This window comes from Mixophyes fleayi, chromosome 5 (genome assembly GCF_038048845.1).
Source record: "Mixophyes fleayi isolate aMixFle1 chromosome 5, aMixFle1.hap1, whole genome shotgun sequence".
In the NCBI taxonomy this organism is placed as follows: Eukaryota; Metazoa; Chordata; class Amphibia; order Anura; family Limnodynastidae; genus Mixophyes; species Mixophyes fleayi.
In genome coordinates, this window is record NC_134406.1 from 13,360,573 (window position 1) to 13,386,828 (window position 26,256).

The following is a 26,256-nucleotide window of genomic DNA, read 5'->3' on the forward strand; positions in this document are numbered from 1 at the left end:
ATCTTTTGAGGCAAATTAATCATAAAACTGTTAGGCCAGGAAGGGCGGTATTTTAATAGTCCAGAAGAAAGTAATGACTTCATCTTAGTTTGTGGGACCAATACAGAGAAGGTACCAGAGGAATGAGAGTAATTGATCAGGTTGTTGATATCGTCCTCGAGGTAGGAAGCAAGCTCTTGGGTCAAGACAGGACCAACCTGGACATGCGTGATGTGGATGTGAAAGGTGTTATCAAAATAAAACCACATGGTATGTCTAAAAATTACTATGGATATTTCAATTATAGTGCAAGGACCGGACATGTGAGTTCATGGAGAAAAATAAAAGCAGACTGCTGCTCTTTATGGTACATGGGTGTTTCAATGTGCAATTTTATATTTACAGCGAACAATTACTTTGTGTTCTCTTTTCATAATCTCCACGGTTAAACACCCGACTATATCTCCCACCCTGGCCAGATGGTCAAAATTGCGCTCTACCCCAAACATCTCCACAAAGCACTTACCCTTGACGGCACTTTTTGACAATCCAGGCTTCCCCCCCGGCCTATCGAGACAGTCATTTAAACATTGGATCCAGGCAGGAATAACCCGTGTCGGCCAGCTGGTGGGCAGGTCTGGAGTCATACCCTTTGCTGAGATACAGGCAATGTGGGGTCTACCTAATGTGGAAATTTGGAGACATATCCAACTGAGACACTTTGTGTGCTCCAGGGGAATTCGTGAGGAGGCTGGCAGGACTCGCACACAGTTTGAGGCTCTTTGCACTACAGCACACCACCCTAGGCACACCCTATCATCTATTTATAAGATTTTGATCGAACAGTCCTCCAAAGCGCTACTTAAATTCACAAGGGACTGGGAGCGGGAGTTAGACATAGTCATATTTGAATCAGAATGGGGGAACATATTTCAGCGCACCCACGCTCGTTCAGTCAGTGTGAGAGTGGTTGAAACGCATTTTAAGATACTGACTAGGTGGTATCGGTGTCCCAGTCTCCTAGCAAAAATGGTTCCCGGGGTCTCAGATCTATGCTGGAGATGCCAGGGAGCTCCGGGTACCCCATTACATATCTGGTGGGATTGCCCAGCAATCAGACACTTTTGGGATGCGGTCATTCTCATCTCCAAAACGATTGTAGGAACCGAATTACCAAATTGCCCAAGGTTTTGGCTACTTAAAGACACTAATATGCCAGTCTCCGAATATAAAAAGTCTTTGGTAAAATACCTCAATGGCACTGCAAAGGCTGTGATACCGGTACACTGGAGGTCACCGCGGGTCCCTACTATAAAAGAATGGTTTGCACGGATAGACGTCTATATGGCAATGGACGAAATACTTTATTCGGCAGAGTATAAAAATAGAGCATTCTACATACTGTGGTCAGAATGGATCGAGTTTAAAAATAAAGTGTTGTTCACTCAGTGGAATGTATGAAGCCCAACACACACCTCCCCTCTCTCCCATACCCACCCTCCCACCTCTTCCCTTCTACCTCTTTACCCCCTATCCACACTACTTCATTTTATTTTCTCCTTTGAGAAAGATTAAGCAAACCTACTTCACCTTGGGTGAACTTGCAATTGATGTAGTGCAATGTAAAGTTTGAAGTATTGGAATTTTGAGATAATGTTATTGCATATACCTGTATACGATGTTACATTTCAATAAAAATAGATTATATATAAAAAAAAAATTATAAAAATGTACAGGACATCAAAGAGTGCTCTTTACAACCTACAAAACATACTCGGTTTTTGAGCGTTGATGCTCATATATTTGACCAGCCTACTGGGTCAGTATTATATTCGACCATTAGACCAAATTCTCCAGTCTACACAAAATATAGGAAATTATACCAATTACAAAAGCACCTGGAGCTCACCAAAAGCCAATGTCACTTAAACATATTTCAGCAGCTTATTCCAACATAAACATGAAGATTAATATCAAAAGTGGACTGATAAAAAAATGTGTAAAAAATGCACAGGACACCGAAGAGTGCTCTTTACAAGCTAGAAAAATCCTACAAAGTGTTTGAGGGTTGATGCTCATATTCTTGACCAGTCTGCTGAGCTCAGTATTGAGCTGAACATTACAACAATCAATCTTGCACAAGTACCTCGAGCTCACCAAAAGTCAATTCCACTGGTAAGCAGTTCACCAGTGACCCAAACACAAAGATGATGGTTAATATCAATGAGAATGTAGACTGTTAAAAAAATTAATTGATAAATAGGGGCATGACAGCAAATAATGCTCATTACAACCTAAAAAAATCCACCCAGTTTTTGAGGGTTGATTCTCCTATTTTTGACCTGTCTACCAAGGTTACAATTGATTCAACCATTGCTTGAAAGTCTCCAATCATTAGAAAAAGAAGGAACTTTGTACCAATTACTCAAATACCTCAAGCTTACCAAAAGCCGATGCCACTGGTAAACATTTTACCAGCACTTGCATCTAACCCAAACATGGTTACTATCAATCAGAAAGTGGACTGTTCTTTATTTTTTTACAAACATGTGCAGGACAGAGAGGAGTGCTCTTTACAACCTAGAAAAATCCACAGAGTTTGAGAGGGTTGTTCTTCAAATCCTTGACCAATCTGCTGAAGTGTGTATTGAGTCGACCTTTACACCAAAATATCCAATCTTCACAAAAACAAAGAAATTTGTACCAATTATACAAGTACCTGAAGCTCACCAATAACCAATGTCGTTGGTAAACATTTCACCGGTAACCCCATCTTACCCGAACACAAAGGTGATGGTTAACAACCGGAAAGTGCACTGTGGAAAATAAATTGATAAAAGTTTGCAGGACAGCAAGTGTTCTTTACAACCCAAAAAATCCACCCAGTTTTTGAGACACGGGGTTCAAATTTTTGACTAGTCTGCTGAGGTCAATATTGAGTCAAAAACCTATTCTGATTTGTCCTGCACAATAGCAAAAAAACAGTGAGCTGGAGTCATTGGACCCAAGACAATACCAAATATTGCGGTACCTCCAGCACCCCAAACTTACCCCAAAACAAAGGCAATGGTTAATATCAAAACGCAAGGTGGATTATTCAAAGAAAATTAATGACAATGTGTAGGACAACAAATAATGCTCTCCACAACCTAAAAAATCCACCCATTTTTTGAGTGTTGATGCTCATATTCTTCACCAGTCTTCTGAGGTTAGTATTACTTCAAACATTATACCGAAATCTCCAATCTGCACAAAACCAAGGAAATTGCACAAGTACCTCGTTCTCACCGGAGCTCCATGCTGTTACAGATATGCAGTCTAGCATATATTCATTTTCAAAGTGGGCAAATTTAGGCACCTAGTAATGGTTGTGATTTCAGTGATTTATATTCGTGACCCATATTTTTGAGGGTTCTTTTGAATGCTTGGAAGAACCTCTCAGACAATCTGTTAGTAGTTGGGTGATGCGGGGAAGAAGTGAAGTGTACTATACCATACAATACCATTCTCTCTCATACATTACTAAAATTTTGCTGAGACAAATTGCCATCCATTATTACTATATATTTGCTTGGGCAACTATTTCTGGAGCATACCTCAGGGTACTTGGAATGGGCAGCCACTGCTATTAGAAACATGAGGTCCATGAATGGGCTGGCAAAGATGATATGTGCCCATTGCCAAGGAGATGAAGGCCTTTTCTAAGAGTCTACTGGGACAGGTCGTGTATGCTGAGTTCAGACACCCAACATACTCTTTAGCCAGGGTTGCAATCTGCCGTAAATCCCTGGGCACCACACCTATTAAAACCCCAGGTATTACATTGGTCACCATGTTTGGACCAGCCATTTACTGTCAAGTCATGCATTTTTGATAATACCGGATCGTTCCTGGTTTTCCTATTATGGACAGCATTGTTTACTGATAGTTGTTGAACCAGTATCGATGATACATATCTAGGGAATCAGGCCAAACTGACTCTACGAACGGTGGCTGGCGAGAGCGGGACAACCCATCGACATGGCCAGGACCAAGGACCACCTTTGCAGTTGGTTTGCGGTCATCACAGTTACTGCCATTTTTAAGTTAAAGATTGACGCTAGGGGTTGATGGTCTGTCACTGAGATGGACTTCTGTCCATAGAAGCATTAATCAAAATTTTTCACTGCCCATACAAGACTTAAGGCCTAACGATCAATTATTGAAATAAAATGCATTGGTCTCTCACTACAATTCTTCATGTTATGTGACAAGGCTGCCCCAATTCTGTAGGGTGAGGTGTCACATGCTAGCTTGATGGGTGAAGTTGGGTCAACGTGAGAGAGAACCTTGTCTGACATAACCAATCTATTCTTTGTACCTCAAATTTACTTTTTCTTAAGGAGACACCTTTGCACTGGCGTATGCATTTAACAATACAGGCAGCTGCTGTAGCGGAATTTTTGAGAATAGTCTATGATATCCTTTTGCAGAAATTACAACTAATGGTGGAGCCTGTGTTGAGTTCCATCTTTAGTTTGACTCCCGCCACTTCTGTAGTGACCCATACTATGAGGCAATTCTCTGCTGTGATGCTGTGCAGTTCAAGACAGGAGAAGTCCTTCTAAGTTTTGTGTTGGTGGAATCTGACTTATTTTCAGTAACCTTGAGTGTAAATGGGATGTTTTTATGCTGTACACGGTGGTTATTTGCTTTGGTGTGATCATGAGTTTGCACCTTTCTCTGTGTCATCAGCATCATCATTTATTTATATAGCGCCACCAATTTTACAACACTGTACAGAGAATCATTGTAATTCACACCATTTCCTAACAGACACAGACAGACAGACTAGGGTTAATTTTGACAGCAGCCAATTAACATACTACTATGTTTTTGGAGTGGTGGAGGAAACCAGAGCACCCGGAGGAAACCAACGCAAACACAGTGAGAACATACAATCTGCACACAGATAAAGCCATGTTCGGGAATCAAACTCATGACCCCAGCGCTGTCAGGCAGAAGTAGAACAGAATATTAATGTCGCTCAGAACATGACTATTCTCCAGGTAAGGCAAAGGTATTAATAAATCAGCAATACATGAAACAGTAATTAAGGCTTTGGCTTTAACTCTCTGGATTACTCGCTGTAACAATCTCCTATTGCAGTTACTATCAAGCATCAATTTTTGCAATAGTGCTACACACAAACTTATATTAAGTAGTATAACCCGGGTTATTCTAAACTTTAATGTGCACGTTGGGTCCTTTTTTTTTTTTTGTCAAGGTATGAAAACAGAAAAGATTGTCCCTTTCTCTTTCTGTATAAATAGACAAACGTTGCAGCGCTGTTATTATTATTATTATTAATTTTTATTTATAGGGCGCCACTAGGTGTCCGTAGCGCCGTACAGGGACAAACGAAATTACAATACGAGGTGAGACAGCACAGTACAGTAAACAATCACAGTAACTCAGTGAGCTCAAAGCACAGCTAGAGGGGCGGAGGAGGGGAGAGGGGAAGGTTCGCCAACGACGGAGTCCAAGAGGGAAGGCACGGATGACAGGGAGACCCCCAAGGGGAGAGGAGGGAGCGAGAGGGGACGCGGGAAAGAGGGTCCTCAAGGAGGAGAGCTAAGTAGCTGGAGACCAGAGTTAACAGTGGTGAAGACAGGAGGAGAGAATACCCTGCTCAAAGGAGCGTACAATCTAAGTGGTGGGGTAGACAGACAGAGAGACACGGGGGAGAGATGGAGGAACGGAGGATAAGGATAAGGGGGGGAGGAAGAGGCAGAAGAAAAGGTAGGAAGTTAAGTGGGAGACTAGAAGGCTTTAAGAAAAAGGTGGGTTTTTAAAGCCCGTTTGAAACTGGACAGATTAGGGGAAGTTCTGATGGAGCGAGGGAGCTTGTTCCAGTGGAGGGGGGGCAGCACGGGAGAAGTCTTGGATACGCGCGTGGGAGGAAGTGATCAGGGGGGAAGAGAGGCGACGGTCATTGGCAGATCGGAGAGGGCGGGAAGGAGCATGAATAGAGAGGAGGGAGGAGATGTAGGGTGCAGTGGAGTTGGCAAGGGCCTTGTATGTAAGAGTGAGGAGCTTGAACAGGATTCTGTAGGGGAAGGGGAGCCAGTGAAGGGATTGGTAGAGGGGGGAGACAGAAGAGGAGCGGCGAGAAAGGAAGATGAGCCTAGCGGCTGCGTTAAGTACAGATCGAAGGGGAGCGAGATGAGAGTGGGTGAGGCCAGTAAGGAGGAGGTTGCAGTAGTCCAAGCGGCAGATGATCAGAGAGTGGATAAGACATTTGGTGGCATCTTGGGAGATGTTATAACAATATCTCTTAAGTGAACTCCCCTTATCAGTTGAATCAACACTAACTAATCTCCAGCAATATGATAAAGGTTTAGATGTCTGCAATAAAAGGTTGTTTCACACCAATTAGAGGATTTCTCTTTCAGTGGGTTTTGTCAGGATGTTTGTCTGTTTGCAGCCACTGTGTTATTCTCTTTCTTACACTTATCGGACAGTTGTTATTATTATTATTATTACCACCATTTATTTATATAGCGCCACTAATTCCGCAGCGCTGTACAGAGAACTCACTCACATCAGTCCCTGCCCCATTGGAGCTTACAATCTAAATTCCCTAATACACACAGACAGACAGACAGACAGACACACACAGACACAGACAGACAGACAAACACACAGACACACACACACAGACAGACAGACTAGGGACAATTTGTTAGCAGCCAATTAACCTACCAGTTCCTCCTCTCTGCTTAATGTGAGTACTTCTCCAGCTCTCACTGTATTTTCACACAGACCCCTCTTTCTGTTTTTGCACCTTTTTTTAAGAATACACTCCTCCCCATTCCCAGTGCATTCTGGGCGAGGTAGTTACATTCTCCAAAATGACCACCACCAGTCTCACAAATAGACTCACCGAAGATGGCCGCCGCCAGTCTTGCAACAGGCTTCTCAAAGATGGCTGTCCTCAGTAAGAACTCCTGAGCTGTAGGACAGGTGAGTGATGCTCTGCGTTAGCGGGGTATCACACACAGGTCCACTCTGTTTAGATGGCCTTATGTAGGAGACCCAATATTGTTTTGTGCTATCAAAAGCCGCTATTGTGCCAATGTATGCTGACATTTTGATTGTTTGTAGCACTCTCCCACCTTATTGGACTGTTTATGATAACACTTGCATGCTCCAACTGCGGAGAATTTGTGTCTGTCACACAACAGCACTCAGCCTTCATGTATCTCCATCCACTGTGTCCCTCCGACGGTCGTTCTGGGGGCTCTCTCGGACATTGCCTACAATCCCCATCGCCAGTTGTAGTGTATGGCGAGCAGAATAAATAGATTACATGTCTTTTGTATGAGCCATTTGCTGCATACCAAAACAGGAAGAACATAACACACACAATATTCATGCACCTTAACAATATATGTATCCGTGGTGTCTACATCCACCAGGACGGAATAGTTCCTGACAAAAACGCTACAATTTGCTTTTTATACTCTGCAATAATTATTTAGTATGCTGCTAGCACAATCTGAATATAGAAAGTAAGAGGATTCTGCTCGCTAAGGATTGCAATCTAAATATAGAAACAGACCTTCTATTTTGAGTAGTGACAATATATCACACGTGGAACAGAAGAGTTTAAAGAAGAAGCATTAGGTATTTAAATACCAGAAAAATGAGAGAGAAATAGATTTATTCAGATTCTTCTATTGTTTAGGATTCAGACAGGAACTAGCACAGTGCCTGTACCCATAAAGTGGTTGGAGCCAGGAACTAGCACAGTGCCTGTATCCACCAACTGTCTTGAGACAGGAAATAGCACAGTGCCTGTATCCACCAACTGCCTGGAGAAAGGAACTAGCACAGTGTTTGTAATCACCAACTGCCTGGAGACAGGAACTAGCACAGTGTCTGTATCCATCGACTGCCTGGAGACAGGAACTAGCACAGTGTCTGTATTCATCGACTGCCTGGAGACAGGAACTAGCACAGTGCCTGTATCCACCAACTGCCTGGAGACAAGAACTAGCACAGTGCCTGTATCCACCAACTGACTGGAGACAGGAACTAGCACAGTGCCTGTATCCACCAACTTTCTGGAGACAGGAACTAGCACAGTGTCTGTATCCACCAACTGCCTGGAGACAGGAACTAACACAGTGTCTGTATCCACCAACTGCCTGGAGACAGGAACTAGCACAGTGCCTGTATCCACCAACTGTCTGGAGCCAGGAACTAGCACAGTGCCTGTATCCACCAACTGCCTGGGGACAGGAACTAGCACAGTGTTTGTATCCACCAACTGCCTGGGGACAGGAACTAGCACAGTGTCTGTATCCACCAACTGCCTGGGGACAGGAACTAGCACAGTGCCTGTATCCACCAACTGCCTAGGGACAGGAACTAGCACAGTGTCTGTATCCACCAACTGCCTGGGGACAGGAACTAGCACAGTGTCTGTATCCACCAACAGCCTGGGGACAGGAACTAGCACAGTGTCTGTATCCACCAACTGCCTGGAGACAGGAACTAACACAGTGTCTGTATCCACCAACTGCCTGGAGACAGGAACTAACACAGTGTCTGTATCCACCAACTGCCTGGAGACAGGAACTAGCACAGTGCCTGTATCCACCAACTGTCTGGAGACAAGAACTAGCACAGTGCCTGTATCCACCAACTGCCTGGAGCCAGGAACTAGCACAGTGCCTGTATCCACCAACTGCCTGGGGACAGGAACTAGCACAGTGTTTGTATCCACCAACTGCCTGGGGACAGGAACTAGCACAGTGTCTGTATCCACCAACTGCCTGGGGGCAGGAACTAGCAAAGTGCCTGTATCCACCAACTGCCTAGGGACAGGAACTAGCACAGTGTCTGTATCCACCAACTGCCTGGGGACAGGAACTAGCACAGTGCCTGTATCCACCAACTGCTTGGAGACAAGAACTAGCACAGTGTTTGTATCCACCAACTCCCTGGAGACAGGAACTAGCACAGTGCCTGTATTCACCAACTGCTTGGAGACAAGAACTAGCACAGTGCCTGTATTCAACAACTGTCTTCAGACAGGAACTAGCACAGTGCCTGTATCCACCAACTGCTTGGAGACAAGAACTAGCACAGTGTCTGTATCCACCAACTGCTTGGAGACAAGAACTAGCACAGTGTCTGTATTCAACAACTGTCTTCAGACAGGAACTAGCACAGTGCCTGTATCCATAAACAAGTATCTATTACCTTCTGTTCATGTCATTGTATATTATTTGTTTTCATCATGATCCCCTCAATGTACAGTGTTGCGTAAAATATTGATGCTTTATAAATAAAACATAATAATATTAATAAAATAAGGAAAAATAATACCAGCAATAATACCGTCACATATTTACAGTGCAGCTATTCTGGAAATTCATATCTTGTGTAAATTTGAAATTAAAATAAAAAGTTATATAGACATTATCATGAAAAGTTAAGTAAATAAGTAAACTCTGCATGACACGAGATAGAGGTCCCTGTGAACTTGAATAAAAACTTCAAAAACAAAACTCTTTTCAAAACAAACAGAACCAGAGTCTGACTTGCCAGTGGCAGAGTCCTGTAATCCAGAGATGCGCAGCCTGTGGTCCCTGAGTGGGGGGTTCCTTGATTGTTAGATATGCAAAACATTATACACGGAGCCACCTCTTTTGGGGTCCCAGAACAAAAGCAAACTTACATTGTGAGAATTTCCCAAACAAAATGTTCAAAATATATTAAAAAGAGCGGATTAGATTGTACATTATTTTCTGATTTAAAACAATATATTTCTATGTTTATATAAGGAATGTAAAGAACCCTTCATTCGTGGAGAAGAAATTGAAAGTCTGCATATTAAGTGACAATAATCTCTTCACATTTCGTTCCCATTAGTTATTAATAATATCTGAAAACATTTTCATGGCATTTGATGGAAGTCTGATATACACTTTTTAAATCTTAATTTTGGATAAGTAATTTTCATGGAATTTTGACCATTTGCTATTATTGTGACAATATTAAGATTTTCAATTGAAGATGGTTATTTAATTAGTATATCTACATCATGGGTTATTAATCAATCTTAATAAATAACCTACCCAACTAAAGCAGATAGATTTATGCAAATTGTAAAAAAAATGTTATTTTATAGATTTTTTTATTTTACCCTGTGAATGTCTATACTCAATTTATGATATTCAATGAAGAATGTTGCTTTGATATTTTTAGCTCAAACTATTTATTCACATGTGGTCATCTACAGAATATGGGGGCTGCAGCCAGTTAAGGTTATACTTAATGTGGTATCTGACTAACCATAAATCAAAAGCCATTAATTAGAAGTTATGAATGATGGGTCTGACTGTACAATGTACAATGAGCTGCAGGCTGAGAACAATGCGCTGCTAGCGCCCCCTGCTGTCCTCCGGGAATATAAACGCAACATTAAATATTTTGACTCACTTCAGCCGCCGTATTCCGCTCGTTGTCATGGTTACCGGAGCAGCGTCCGTTTGTTGTCGGGGGTTTTATACATCGGACCGGTAGTGTCGGGACTCGGGAGCTGCCGCCATGGTGTTCAGTGAGTATATTGTCCGCTTATATCCCCATGTATGGATCCCAGCGTCCTGTGTAACTGAGCCTGGATGGTGCAACTATAAGTCCCAGCATGTCTATGGCAGTGTTGGACAATTTGGGGGTCTCTAGGGGTAGTGGGACTACAAGTCCCAGCATGTCTTGCTAGTTGTGGTATGCTGGGGGGCTTGAGACCCCCAAGTGCTCCAAGGAAACCCCCCCTACCCCATGCTGGCATAGCTGCAGGGGCACAGAGGGTGGGGTCCTGGTCTGTATGTGTAGTGGGAGGAGCCATCAACCTAGTTTGGCCACGCCCCCTGCAGTAGCTATGGGAGGGGATCCGAGATGTTGCTGTATAGGGGCCCAAAATGTCTCTTGGGAGATTTGTGCAAGACATTATTAATACCCTCCCCCAGTAAACATACCGCCCATCGTATAGGCAAACTGAGGGGGTTTTTCTAGTGCCTGGAAACCCCCCTCAAAGCCTGGGGCACTGTATAAATGAGGTGGCTGGACCTTGCCCCCACTTCACACAGCTCTGCTTGAAAAGGGAGAGCTGCGTGCACCTAACAATAGTGCACGCAGCATTGCCCATGTATAATATGGGGATAGGAAGAGTTGGAGAGCAGCCAAGCACTGTCTAAAATTATAGCCACACCCCCATGCATGCTGGTCACGCCCACTGGTGGCGTGGTGTGGAAACCCCCCCTCTACAAATCCTGCGTTTGCCCCTGCATCACTGTGCGGGGGTAAATCTGTAAATGTTGGGCATGCTGACGCTTCGCTGTGGCGTGCCACTACTTCTCTATCGCTACCCAAGTACTAGGCGACCCCCCCCCAACGTACCTGCCCTATAAAGACGGTTGAGTTGTTGCATGAAACCAAATTAACATAAAATATTAGTTCCCTGAGGCTTCCTTCATATTTGAGCCCAGGGACGCTTTATTCTTTATTTGTATTTTATTTGTATTGTATGTTAATTCCTCAATCTCTTCTTTAGCACCAGAGTTTTTTTTGCCTTAGACAAAAGAAGTTGTTATTTACATTATTAGGGATGAACAAGTCTTTACTGTCAGCAGTGTCCCTTTGTGGTATGCAGTAAGTCTAGCTAGCTGCGCCCAATGTGCAGTTAAAAGCAATACATTTTATTTAGCACACATATGTTATCCCATAGATAAACAAAAATTGACAATATTGTTGGTCCCAAAGAACAGTAAAGTCACAATTCCCATGTTCAATAGGGTCCACTTAAGTTACAAAAGGATTCATGAAACCTAACGGTCAACTTGAGCTTTCCTGGCACTTTCTGGATATATGAAAGCAGCTATGCATGTGTGTAATGTCCAGTCCGTCTTCCATAAGTGTGTGACATTTGCGGAAGGAGCTATGGGACTAGCCCCTATAGGAAGTAAGGAAAGCACAGCTATAATCCAGTGATAGATAATCGCTGGTCACCGCTGCTTTGTAAACGGGAATCGGTTGCCTGGATTCTCTAATCAGTGTTAATTATTCGCTTACTTGTTGGTGAATCCTGAGAGATTTGCTAATTAATTTACTACAGGTGAATATCTGACATTGTACTTTTAAAACCGGCCATATTGATTTGCCCATATCTAGTTATATAGCAATATGAATTTGAGATCTATTTGATGGTAAGAGCCAATAGCGCCAAAATTCTGAGGATACAGTTATTATATCACCTGCACAGAAATAATAAAAAAGTAGAATAGAAGATGCTGACTTCTAGGCTTCAAGAACCGCAAGGGGTCTCAGATTCCTTTTAAAGTGTCAGCTCTGGGGCATCTTGCTGTTACATGTTAGTTCATTTATATTTATCACATTGTTACCTTGTGTCTGGCAGTCACAGAAGATTTAATCAGGAAACGGGCAGAACACAATAACTGCGAAATCTTTTCCTTGGAAGAAATCTCCCTTCACCAACAAGATCTAGAAAGGATCGAACATGTGGACAAGTGGTGCAAAGACCTGAAAATTCTCTATCTTCAGAACAATCTCATCCCCAAAATAGGTGAGTGTAGCGTTCCCTATGAGGGTCATCGTAGACAGGATCCATTGACAATCAACTATAAGAGATAGAACGCTGACTGTGAGGATTTAGCATCTTTTCGGGACAATTCAGCTGCATTCCTAGTAAGTACTCCCATCAGTGTGACTGTTGTGGGTCAGTCCTGAGTCCTGAGAAGTTAACGGCACCATGGTCACCTGACCAATGGGTGTGGTTTGTGCGGATCAGGCGTGACCCAGGATTATGGGGGCATGGCCTAATTTGTACTATAAATGGGTAGCATTGGGGGGGGGGGGGCTTTTATAAATGTATCTGGGCCCTATTTAGTATCACAATTCTGATTTCTATAAATCCCAACTGTTTGTGTTCTGTTCAAAGCCCTTGTCTCTTTCCTTCCAACTTGTTCCTTTTGGTTTTTCTCTGATCTGTTTGTATAACTTCCTCGGGTGGCTCTGCAAATTGTCTATTTTACTACTCTATTTATTATTATGTTTAAAATTAGGGATTACTGCAGCTAGAAGGTGCAGTTTTGCACCTTTGCAAAACCATGTTGGCAGCATGTGGCCCAAATGTAAAATGTGCATATAGATTTAGAGTTAGAAGGGTGCATCCTAGTTCAACTCTAAATTGTAGTGTAAAATATCTAGGTGCAGATTTACACCCTTTAGCTGGATTTGCTTCTAACTCTCTATACTCCCGATAGTTATAATATAGCCCACTTTGCACCATCCAGTTATACACATCTGTAGCCACAGCTCAACCTAGTGGTGGAAATGGGGGTGTCTGAATACATATATATATATATATACACAGTGGTGGAAGTGGAGGGTATATGGTAGTATGTCATACCGCCACTTCTTCTTTTACTGTATTCATTGTAACACTATCACATTCGAGTTACCTACATTATGTATTATATATATATATATATATATATATATATATATGTGTGTGTGTGTGTGTGTGACCTCATCATCATCCACATTTATTTATATAGCGCCAGCAGATTCCGTAGCGCTTTCCAATTGGGTACAAACAGTGATAAAACAATACTGGGTCATACATACAGTCAGAGAGGTAAGAGGGCCCTGCTCGTAAACTTACAATCTGTGGGACAATGGTTTAATACACAAGGGTAAGTGCTACATCATTTTGAATATTTGTCCAGCTAGAATGCAAAGGTTACAACGTATTTAGTGGGCTGTGTGATCAGTCACACAACTATGTCAGAAAGGGGTGTTGTCTTGTGTTAGCTGTGTAGCGGGTGGTAATAGGGTAACCTAGGTAGATTAAGAGGGTGGTAGAGGAATACTATAAGCTTCCTGAAGAGGTGGGTTTTCGGAGAACGTTTGAAGGTTTGAAGTCTAGAGGAAAGTCTTACTGTGCGAGGGAGGGAATTCCACAAAGTGGGTGCAGCCCGAAAAAAGTCCTGTAACCGGGAATGGGAGGAAGTGATGAGAGTGGAAGAGAGACGCAGATCTTGTGCAGAACGGAGGTGTAGAGTTGGGAGATATTTTGAGACAAATGAGGAGATGTATGTCGGTACAGTTTTGTTGATGGCCTTGTATGACACTAGAAGAATTTTATATTAGATTTCTTGAAAATAAATAAATAAAAGATAATATAAAAAAATATATATACATATATATATATATATACACACACACACACAAAGTTGTGGAAGTGGGGTGTATACGGGTGTACGTCATACCGCCACTTCTCCTACTGCCTTCATTGTATCACTATTAGATTCCCTACACTTATGCACCTATTACAGTTTTGATTTCACTTCTAAATTTCCACTTCAACCAAAGTTGTAAAAAGCTTCTAACATACAAAGGTGAAATTATATTTTTCTCACACAAAAAGAATAAAACATATATTCCCAAATCTACAAAGCAAAAAAGGAAATGTAAGTACAGCTGTCCTTACTTAGACCCACGGTGTATACTGAATAGTATGGTATTCAAAATACACACATACATTTAATAGTCATTCTTATATCTACCAGTGCTAAAATGAATCATCTATTGCTGCTTAAACTATAACATATAATTACACAAAATGTCATAAGCCCATATCAGGAGTATAATAGTCTTAGTTAAATGAATACAGATTTCTCAAGCATTCAGTATACGCTCCTTGCTCTCTGCTTCGTGCTGCTTGCTGTTCATTAGTCTCGGAGCACAACTTGGGATGTAGAAAATGATTCACAGTAGTGGTGCTCGGAAACAAATATATATCATACAATAACTTTTATTAAGCTTCCTATTGCGGATAGTAATTCAATTCTCACAAATACTGTATCGTGCATGAAAAGTTCTGAAGAAATAGCAATCGCCAAATAAGAATACTTTAACCAATCAGCAAGTTTAAAGAAAGCAGACCAAAGCCGGCGTCCTGTTCTGCCTATAACAATATATGCCTTTATTTGCACACACACGCCCCAGACCCGCCACTGCAAGCACAGGGAAGGGCGCAATTGCAAGTTAATCTGGACTCTGAATTTGGGTACAATTTTTTTGGTGCGTGCACAGTGCAGCAAAGCAGAATTTTAAAATTGCAGCATTGATTTGTGTTCGGCTTGCCTTGCAGAAAACGTCAGCAGGCTGAAAAAATTGGAGTATTTAAACTTGGCCTTGAACAACATTGAAAGGATTGAAAATCTGGAAGGTGATTGTTGCTGTTCCCACCAGCCACCACCGCAGGCTGGAAATTGTGCTATGAATTTACATTTATTGCAATTGTTGGCATTTTATGCAAACTACTTTTAATAGATAAGTATCAATTTCCAATTTTTAGGGTTTTTTTTAATAGTCAAGTGTTGGCATTTCACTTTTAAGAATTTCTGAAATTTATTCATCACTTTGGGCCTGATTCATTAGTGATCTTATCTTGTGCAAAAGTTAAGATGCTTATTTTAAGAAGAAACAGAGAGATAAGAGTGAAGTTAAGATGAATTTTCATCTTAACTTAAGAAATTCTTCACTTTCGCAGTGGATTTTGCTTCTTATCTCCCTTTTCTGGGCATGAACAGAGTGGATTTGCTTAAGATACGCCAAAAAGGACAGATAAGATCACTAATGAATCAGTCCCTTTATTTTTTGAATTTTGGAATTATCTGATTGTGTCCATCTCGCAAGATGGATTCACTCTGTTTCTGCTGGGCCACAACAACTTGGGCAACAGAAGCCATGGGTGATGTCAGCTGTCAATTTTAGGTATATTTGTCTGTCGATACCAGAATAGCATCTCCAGAAAATACTTGGGGTAATTTTATATAACAAACGACAAAACCTTTCTTTTCTACCTTTTGATTTCGCAAATGATAAAAATAATTGACGTAACTATTTAATATTCAATACTAATGATAGAACCTATCTGTGGTGACCTTTCCGCATGTAACAAACATTTCCGTCTGTCAGGCTGTGAGTCTCTGCAGAAACTGGATCTGACGGTGAACTTTGTGGGGGAGCTGTCTAGTATCAGGAACCTCCGTCAGAACGTCCATCTGCGGGAGCTCTACCTGGTGGGGAACCCGTGTGCACAGTTTGACGGCTACCGGACGTATGTAGTGACCACACTGCCGCAATTGAAGGTACAGTGACAGAAAAAGAAGAATATTTTGAGGTTTCTGCCTCAATGAAATAGCTCTGTACAAATGTGTTATACCTGCGGTTAAGCTCCAAGTCGTTTTACGATAACCTTGTTACTTTTTGTGAATAGAACCTTAGCATATATTTATATGTTCACCCATTAAACTGCTCAATTGGGTTTACTCCTCAGTGTGCACTACCTGCACTCCCGTACATCACCTCGCATTATACTGAGGCCATAGTGACCAGTTATAATAATCGTTACTGATTTCATTTTTCATTAATGTTCACAATCGCCTACACCCGGTGGCCACAGGCTCCTGCCTCAGTGATGTATTTAATGCGTCAACGAGTTATGGAAGCACTTTAAAGTATTGAAGGCATTAGACCACAAATCTAGAATCTGCATAACCAGCAACAGTTATACTTTTTAGTGGGGTTTAGTGGGGTTTATTTGAAAAGGGGTGTGATCTAACTAAAAAAGGGTGTGGTCTGAGCAGATTATCACATTTTTAGTGGATTGGGGTGTGGCTTCCAGATTTTCCCATGGGGAATGATGGGAGGTTTGGATCTTGTGTGCCTCCGTGTCACGCAGTGTTGAGCTGTTGCCTCAGATTATGGCTCACTTTATTATTGAGAGCTTACTTTCAATCATTGTCACTGTGAAAGCCTTGCAGTTATTTTTTGGTGCATACATCACACAGAGAATATTTTATTTATACCCCTTGTAGAATTATTAAAGGGTAAGTCCATTCAAAAATAGTTTTGCTGGGTACTACAACTTCCTGCAATAAATGAAACTTGAAATAGGAATTACGCCTGAAATCGCCTGTTGAAAACAGATAGGCGATATGAAAGTTATCTTCCTTTGCAACATCTCTAATCCTGATGTAAAACTGTGACCGAGCTGCTTGGTTCGATAGTTGCAGACTTGCTAAGGAAGGTCAGTTATTCACAGCCTAATTATGAATGCCAGCAACAGTGTGTTTCTAAGTTTTCAATAGGCAATTTCAGACATAGTTTCTGTTTCATGTATTAGGATTTTTTCCAGTAATTCGTAGTACCCAGCATAATGATTTTAATTAGGTAACATCATTTTTAGTGCAGTTATGCTTTGATGAAGGAAAAACAAAGTGACAATACTTGTATAAGTCCGACCGTTGCTACTATTAATTAATACTCTGCATCTCAGTTCGCAGCCTGTGTGTGACAAACAATTGCTTCCCAGTAATGAAATTTTGTACAGCATAAAAGAAATTGCTATCCACATTATATTATGTGTACTTAAAAGAGAGGCTTCTTTCATAGACTTATGCTCTGCTGTGATAGGTTGAATGGCCTTTTAAAGTCAAAGATCTGTACTGTCACATAGATTAAATGAAGAAGACAATAATGATATATCTGAGTAACATTCTTCCTTTAGACTGCAGGAGCTTATTTCAGTGCTTGTCTGGGTATAAGTAGAATGAAGATGAATATTAAAGATTTATTACGTCTCAATGAACAATTCACTCAAAGGAGAACGGTCTATCGCCCTCACTCACTGATTCCTCACCGTTAATGGTCCTTTTTTTGAATTTGAGCCCAAGATCTCAGTTGTTTTGAGCTGTTCTTTTGCCAGTGAATAATTTCTTTAGAAAGTTCTTTTACCATTAAGCGAGTTATCATCTAGCCAGAGTGTTCCATATAGAGAAACCAGTTATTGTCCTTAAAGATGTTATGTGAGTTCTTTACTGAGAACCTCCTTAGTCTATATTACAACAATGATTTGAGATCTGGGCCACAAATATGTTTATTGGGTCTATTTATCAAGGTCTACCTCCATTCGGCATTAACTATCTCATCATCATCATCCTCATCATCATTTATATAGCGCCACTAATTCCGCAGCGCTGTACAGAGAACTCATTCACATCAGTCCCTGCCCCATTGGAGCTTACAGTCTAAATTCCCTAATATAGACTCACACACAGACACAGAGGGAGACAGTGAGACTAGGGTCAATTTTGTTAGCAGCCAATTAACCTACCAGTATGTTTTTGGAGTGTGGGAGGAAACCGGAGCACCCGGACGAAACCCACACAATCACGGGGAGAACATACAAACTCCACACAGATAAGGCCATGGTTGGGAATTGAACTCATGACCCCAGTGCTGTAAGGCAGAAGTGCTAACCACTGAGCCACCATGCTGCTCTTTTATCGTAATGATAAAAAATTGTAATTTCAGCGCTATTTGTGAAAATTGAATTTTAATGGGATAGCGCCAGCTAAAAGTGGCTGTGCCTGTGGGACTTTACAGCCGTTTCCACCGGGCTTTAGACTTAATCTTTAATAAATAGACCCCTATATCTCATATCTGGCCTTTCCAATATTAAATGCCAGCACTTGTTGCTTATATTGTTTTCATATACTTACCATATTATCACTGAAAAGTCTGCAACTTACATACTCCAGTTTGGAGATAAAATATATATTTGTAACACTGACAAAAATATCCTAATATTTGAGTCATTGACAGAGTGAACTAACTGCGCGGGGTGCAGGATGTGTGTGATTCAGAGCGAAATGGATGCTCTTATGTAGATGTAAATCACAAGACACTTGTTAGACATCTTTAATTGAGGTTTAATACAGTTTTTTTGGGATACTTCAGTCTACAGGAAGGACATAGGAGCAGAATGGAGGCTAACTTAGTAATTAGTGGAATGGAGGCGTTACATTATAAGTACATATTAGACAAGTTTGACTTGTTCACGTTGGGGAAAAGATGCCTTACAGGTATATAAATACTAGAGATGCTCAGGCTCGGTTCCCTGAGAACCGAATATACCTGAGCTTAGCAGATCCGGGTACTGAGTGTTGCGCGCCCTCGGATTTGAAAACGAGGCAAAATGTCATTGTTACGTCGACGGATCTCGCAAGTTTTGAATTCCTTTTTAAGATCCAACATAGCGGGGATTGAGAGGGAGGGCGGACCCCCATTTTCTTTTCTGCCACCGCTGTGTGTCAATGTGTCCTAGATGTGCTAGGAACTGCTGTGTGTTTGTGTCACTGCTCTCTTGCTTACCATCCAGCCAGGTCACTGTAGTATTTGTCCCAAAGTATATGTAAATAATATTGTGACCTGTGAGGTGGTCAAAATTAACTTCAAATGTTTTGAAATTAGTGTTATTGAGGTTAATAATAATGTAGGACCAAAAAAGAGCAGGATTTTTTCTAAAAAATGCAAAACCAAAACACGAAGCTAATCCAGACCCAAAACCAGTTCACGGGGGTCAGTGAGCATCTCTAATAAAAACATAATTAGTGTAATATATTTAAATAGATTTATCTAATGAGCTTTTCATACCTAGGGTTATGCAAGTGACAAGGGGACTGTATATGGAAGAAAGGTGTTTTCACCATTAGCACAGAAAGGGTTCTACGCTGTAAGAGTAGTAAGACTATGGAATTCTTTACTAAGGGAGGTGGTGATGGCTAATTCATTAACTGGATTTAATAATGGGTTGGACGCCATTCCTAGAAGAAATGGTATCTCTACCTAGAACTATTAGATTGCAACATTGGGGTAATTGATTCAAGAAATTAATCTGATTGCCATTTATGGGGTCAAGAAGGAATTGATACCCCTTCCCTGTGAGAACAAATTGTCAAGTGCCTTATTTTTCATTTGTTTTGCCTTCTTCTGGATCAACACCGCTAGAACTTTCAGTAAGCGGACTTCTAAATTTTTTTCAACTTCATTAAGTATGTAACTCTGTAACACTGTACAACTTAACGGTGGAATATTCTAAAATGTGGCGTTTGCTATCTTCTATTTTAATCTCCGTTTTTCCATGATCCTCAAAGGAAACTAGTTACTAGGTTGTACAATCAACATTGCCGACATGTAACAAAAACATCATACAGAGACATAAGACATAAACCAGAAATAAATGAGGAGGGGAGGGGTGGGGCAGCTAGGGAGGGAAGGAAGGAGACATATTTAGAGGCAAACGGCATTGTAGAAAAAAACACATTCAGAAGTATCAATACTTTAAGTCTCAAGAAGGCCAGACAAGCTATTATGGTTCCTGTGCATAGGCAAACCAAGGACGAGGGATCCTAGTGCCTGGAAACCCCCCTCCAAGCCTGGGGAACTGTATAATTGAGGTGGCTGGACCCTGCTCCCGCTTCACACAGCTCTGCTTGAAAAGGGAGAGCTGCGTGCACCTAACAGTAGTGCACGCAGCATTGCCCATGTATATTATGGGGATAGGAAGAGTTGGAGAGCAGCCAAGTACTGTCTAATATTATAGCTACGCCCCCATGCATGCTGGTCATGCCCACCGACGGCGTGGTGTGGAAACCCCCCTCTACAAATCCTGCATTTACCCCTGCTGTGGGGGTCGATGCTCCATCTTGCAGTCATACCATGGGAACCATTTAACCAACGGGGAGGATATGGCTGTAGAGTATTCAGAACCAATGATTTTTCATCTCATAACTGAGTTGTATTTTGGCAATAATTTTAGAAAGAAGTGGAGGTAGTGGAGACTTCCAATTCTGGGCTATTGCTGCCCTAGTGGCGTTGAGTATGTGCCCGGCGACGTATTGGTTGTGGCGCTGAAAGTGGGACGGATAAAGCTGTAGAAGTACCACAGCGGGACAAGGGTAGATATTGGATTTAGTGACCACAATCTCTCCAACAATATTTAGATACCGAGGGTCAGATTCTGTGGAGTGAGATACAACCTATGTACAATCTTAATCATCACCTCCGAGTGGTTGATGCACCTAAACGTTTTATAAATGTTCTGAAAGATTCTCTCCCAATCCTCCGCTGAGACCGTGATCCCCAGATCAGTTTCCCAAGTCGCCTGGACCAGCAGGTCGTGAGTGTCTACAGGAGACGGGGTGAACTGGTACCATGTTGATATGCGACCCGCGTGGGAAGATGAGGAGAGCGACAGACGTATGGGGGGGGGTTGGGCGGTTTCAACTTATCCCAAACAATACGGGAGTCTTCGACACTACGGAGGGTAGTTGCAGAAATCAGTCTGCTGGGGTTATCCAGCCCCAGGAGGTCAGCCAACGGGACATGGGGAGGAATTGTGGCATTCAATGGCAACCCAAGGTTTGAGGGGGGAGGGGGCCTGCCAGTCACTGAGTTGATCTAGCAGGGCGGCGTGTTGATGAGTTTCTAATTTAGGAGTTGGGAGACCAATTGTTAGATTTCTAAAAACCAGGGGCCTAGGCCTCATCATGGCTCCACACATTCATACTCGCTCTCGGCAAGCACACACATTATAATATTATAAAGATACTGGTGACACTAAGTAACGATTTAGAACATTTTCTATTAATTATAGCCATATTGTGGTATTGAAGCCAAACAAGTATAGTTAGTATATGCCATACTTGCCTACTTTTGGCAAGTTGCATCCGGGAGAGGGGCATGTCTAGAGGGCGGGAGGGGCGGGGCCCGGCCAAATGCGTCATTGTGGCCCCACCTTCTGTGACAAATATGCCGTTTTGTCACGGGGGGCAGGGACAAAATGACGCGATTCACAGCGAATTGTGTCATTTTAGCCCCGCAATTGCGGGATACTTGCCAGCTCTCCCAGGAGTCCGTGAAGCTGATCCGAATTTCGGGAGTCTCCTGGACATTCCGGGAGAGTTGGCAAGTGTGGTATATGCAATGAACCACTATAAATCAATTTACAAGAATCAGCTTTACAAATGACTGTGCGCTCTTTGTGGGATGGACCCTTGGCTCCTGGGAGGGCCCGGGCTTGTGGAACGACTCCATGGGTCTAGTGAAGCTAAGGTACAAGGGCGGTACTCCACTCACTGTGCACATCATTATTCCATTATTATTGCATTTCTTATTTTGTATATCTAAGAGTGTATCATAATGAATCCGTTGTTTACATGGTAAAGCATTCAACCAAGGGTGCAGTTTGGGCTGAATTATGTATTATATACAATTTAGATGCAGCGCTGTGGAACGAGACGTCAATAAATAAAATGTCAACCTGGGTCTGCCCTTTAAGGTCTCTGTTATAATCGCCAAAATGCATTTTCCTACAAATGCGTATTCCAGTGAGCAAATATATTGTAAGAGGATTATTATTATTATTATACACAAAACACACATTTGCATTTAGATTTATGTCAAAGAACGCAGAAGAGGAAAGAAATGTAAACAGATTCTTAAATTACAGATGATTCCTTTTGATCTGTGAGACGATTTGCTGAAAAGACTTCAGCTTGTGTCACCTAGCAAAGCTTGTTATATATCACTATCATTTCCTGCTTATTACCTGTACTTCTGTCGCTTGCTTCACAGAAATCCGTTGCCAGAGGCGCGTGTTAGTGTGATTGTAGCAAAGAATAACGTCCTTGTCAGCGATTCTGGTTTAAAGGACAATTAAACCTCCACAATGTAAATGCAGAAAAATATTTCATGATCAAATACATTTTTCCAGCCTCTGTGTCTTTCTAAAATGAATCTGGCTATTACCTCTAGCCCAGAAAATAAATATTTACTTGGGGGGTGGGGGAAGGGAGGTGGAAGATATAATATAACAGTTATATTATAACTTTAATATAATGTGTATATATATATTTTTGATGTACAAGTTTTTTAAATAAAGGTTTTGTTGTTGTTGCTGCCAGTGGATCTGGGGGCTGAGCTAGGAGCCACACTCGGTCAGTAGAGAGGAACAGGGGCCCTATTTGCTTAGGTTAGTTTTAACTGTGGTCGCTCAGGATTGTTCAGCTGCTGTGGTGATAAGGTAACATTAAATCATGGTCTTATTTCTTTTTTTTTTTTTAAATACCGTATATACTCGAGTATAAGTCGACCCGAATATAAGCCGAGGCACCTAATTTTAACACAAAAAACTGGGAAAACTTATTGACTCGAGTATAAGCCTAAGGTGGGAAATGCAGCAGCTACTGGTAAATTTCAAAAATAAAAATAGATACCAATAAAATTACATTAATTGATGTAGTACCCCAAAACCCCAACAATTAATAGATTATTTTCTTAAGAGGTGGAGAGGTGGTGAATGCACTATGGCAACGGAGGTGTACGAGCAGCTGGGTAAATGGGAGTTAACCACACTCCTAAATTACTATGGTAGAGGGGTATGTCACCCTGCGCTCCAGTACACTGATGAGTAGTGACCAATGTGAATGAAGGGTAGGTGTGGTGGGCGGGTGATTAATGAATGAGTATAGATGTATTGGATTCGTACAGTATAAAGCAAATATAAACAGTAGACAGTATAAATATGGCACAGTATTAAACAGAGGTAAATGTTACAGTGTTCAACATGCAGAGCAGTATTTCTAATGGATGCTGAGCAAGTTAATGAATGGATGACAATCTGGTAGGTATTGCACTGATAAGTGTGTCCGTGCCGCTGGTAGATGGATTTAAATAGTGCTTCTGCCTGTATTAACTTTGGCAGCCTGGAATGCACAGTAGTTCAGATGTGACAAAAGTATGCCATTACCTTTTGATGGTAGTCAAACTACCATTATGGTGGATGCCAGGGGTCTTGTGCGCGGTCCTGGGTAGGTTGGGTAGACGCTGACCGCTCTGAGCAGGAGCGATGTCGATATGGCTGTGAGGTCAGGCGGGCAGCGGTGTCCTGTCCGGGCGGTGTGTGAGCTGGCACTGAGTGCTGGGTAGTTTCCCCGCTGGTGGCTCCGATCTGTTTTGACCGCGCATTTTTACCTTGTTTGTCTACAGCAATACACTTGTACCCTACTGCATACAGAATGCAGCAGTAGGGTGGCCAATACCGGGATTTGCATGAGCAGTCTAATGCCGGGCAGCATCTGTTCTTGACGTGGCTCTGCGCAGTGTGACGTGATGTCAGAGGTCACTCTGCACAGGCGCACCTGCACCACCCACCTTGCCCGCTCTGCTGCATCCTGCATTGCTCTCAATACGGCACCTTCTCTCCCCACTAGGGATGCCGCTCACTTAGATCACCCAGAGCATCACTCGAGTATAAGCCGAGAGGGGGCTTTTTCAGCACAAAAAATGTGCTGAAAAACTCGGCTTATACTCGAGTATATACGGTAGGTCCCTATGGGCAGCACGGCGGCTTAGTGGTTAGCACTTCTGCCTCACAGCACGGGGGTCATGAGTTTAATTCCCGACCATGGCCTTATCTGTGTGGAGTTTGTATGTTCTCCCCGTGTTTGCCTGGGTTTCCTCCGGGTGCTCCGGATTCCTCCCACACTCCAAAAACATACTGGTAGGTTAATTGGCTGCTAACAAATTGACCCTAGTCTGTGAGTGTGTGTCTGTATTTGTGTTAGGGAATTTACACTGTAAGCTCCAATGGGGCAGAGACTGATGTGAGTGAGTTCTCTGTACAGCGCTGCGGAATTAGTGGCGCTATATAAATAAATGGTGATGATCATGATGACTAAAATGGTGCTGATACAGCACAAAAAGGTGAAATCACAAAGCTTAGCGTGTCAGTTAGGATACGATACACTTAGTTTTGAGGAGTAGTGCAGAAATTGGATTTGATGAGGTAAAGGGGTGACGTGGGCACATGTTTAGGGACATTCTTTGCCATGCCAGGGGTGCCATGGAGAGCAGTGGTGAACAGAATTATCCCCCACTTTCCCGCCCGTGGGACAAAGCTATCCCAATCGGGATGGCAGGACGGGGTCTCAAATCAGGACTGCCCCACCTAAATCGGGGCAGTTTGGAGGTATGCTGAATATTGTATTTTACCTTCATGAATGTTCTATATATGAAAATTCAAATTTTGGGGTTCAGTTGTCATTAAGCTTTCTGTACCATTAGTTCAGTTTCTGCATTTCCATTTCATGGCCGTAGTTTCAGAAATAATATTTAGAAAGAGAAAAATCAGTTTATACATTGATTACATGAAAATAATTTGCTTATATGGATAGTTTACGTTAAAACTTAAAATGGTAACAATTGTTAAGTAGGAAAATCCTCTTAAATAATGATGTACTTTGTGGCTGTAGTGAAGTCCCATTCCACATCTTCAGCCCGCTGTACTAATAAGATCTTATAGAAAACAATATCCAGACAGAGTATGTCAGTAGTCGGCTTTATGTGACATCACTGGCCCTGCCCCAATGGGCGTATCTGCCAGCTTACAGCCAGTGATTGGCTAGCCAGAGACTGGCTAGCCAATCACACAAGCTCTCTCTTTCCCTTGTTACAGAATGATGCAAGATAGAGAAGCACCACCCACCTAAGCAACATCTGCTAAGGATAGAACAGAAAAAAAAAATGGACAGATTTATTAAGCATAACACAGATATATTATATAGCTCCGTGATAGACACAGAGGTTTAATATATGACAAAGACAAAAAGATGCTTTACTTGTTTTCTGTAGTAATTCTACATATTTTAAAAAAATATCAGTAATTGAATATTTTTGCGACTAAATATCTGAAATGTAATAATTTTCAGACACACTGGGCCTGATTGATTAGGGAACGTAAGTCCCAATACGTGCCGTATTTTGCGTAAAATAGCTGTGCTCATTCCTGGAAACGAACTATATACGCCAGTGAACTCAGTGTATGCAATTCATCTGTGAACGCAAATGGCAGTTACTACAGCCTACGATTTGACGGGCGGAAAGGGTGTATGCACGTAGTCAATGTACAGTAAGGGCGAGCCAATGTCGAACACACTCACACCCGTCTGATTCAACCTCTGGATATCTCTGTGGTACATAATTTTAGTCGTATCACCTGCACCAGCTGCAGGTCAGGTGTTAGTGCTGAGTGATAGTGATAACGGCTGTGTATGCAGCTAGAACATGTCTTTGCAATTAAGAGCAACTGTAAAAATGCATTTTATGTATAGTAGGGATTAATAACATCCTAATGTGTTTCATGGGGAAAAAATGTTTTAAATGTATTTTTCTTAATGATTATAATATTTACAGGTGTTAATGTATTTCCTTTTCCATCTACTGTGCTTTCTGCTGGGACTTTATATAGCACATATGTAATGTACATATCCTGCAGTGTGTTGTGTCTGTCAT

At 41.9% G+C, this 26,256-nt stretch overlaps 1 protein-coding gene across 2 annotated transcripts in view; it reads left to right on the plus strand.

Annotated features, from left to right (window-relative positions):
* Window positions 1-10,483: 10,483 nt before the first annotated feature.
* The window catches only part of DNAAF11 (dynein axonemal assembly factor 11), a 61,152-nt gene continuing 45,379 nt past the window's right edge, over window positions 10,484-26,256 (plus strand). For both annotated transcript variants that reach the window (XM_075211694.1, XM_075211696.1), the window contains exons 1-4: window positions 10,484-10,591; window positions 12,446-12,613; window positions 15,206-15,283; window positions 16,036-16,208. In XM_075211694.1, coding sequence (XP_075067795.1) covers window positions 10,582-10,591; window positions 12,446-12,613; window positions 15,206-15,283; window positions 16,036-16,208 — 429 coding nt within the window. In that variant the 5' untranslated portion in view covers window positions 10,484-10,581. The remainder of the gene's footprint in view (window positions 10,592-12,445; window positions 12,614-15,205; window positions 15,284-16,035; window positions 16,209-26,256) is intronic.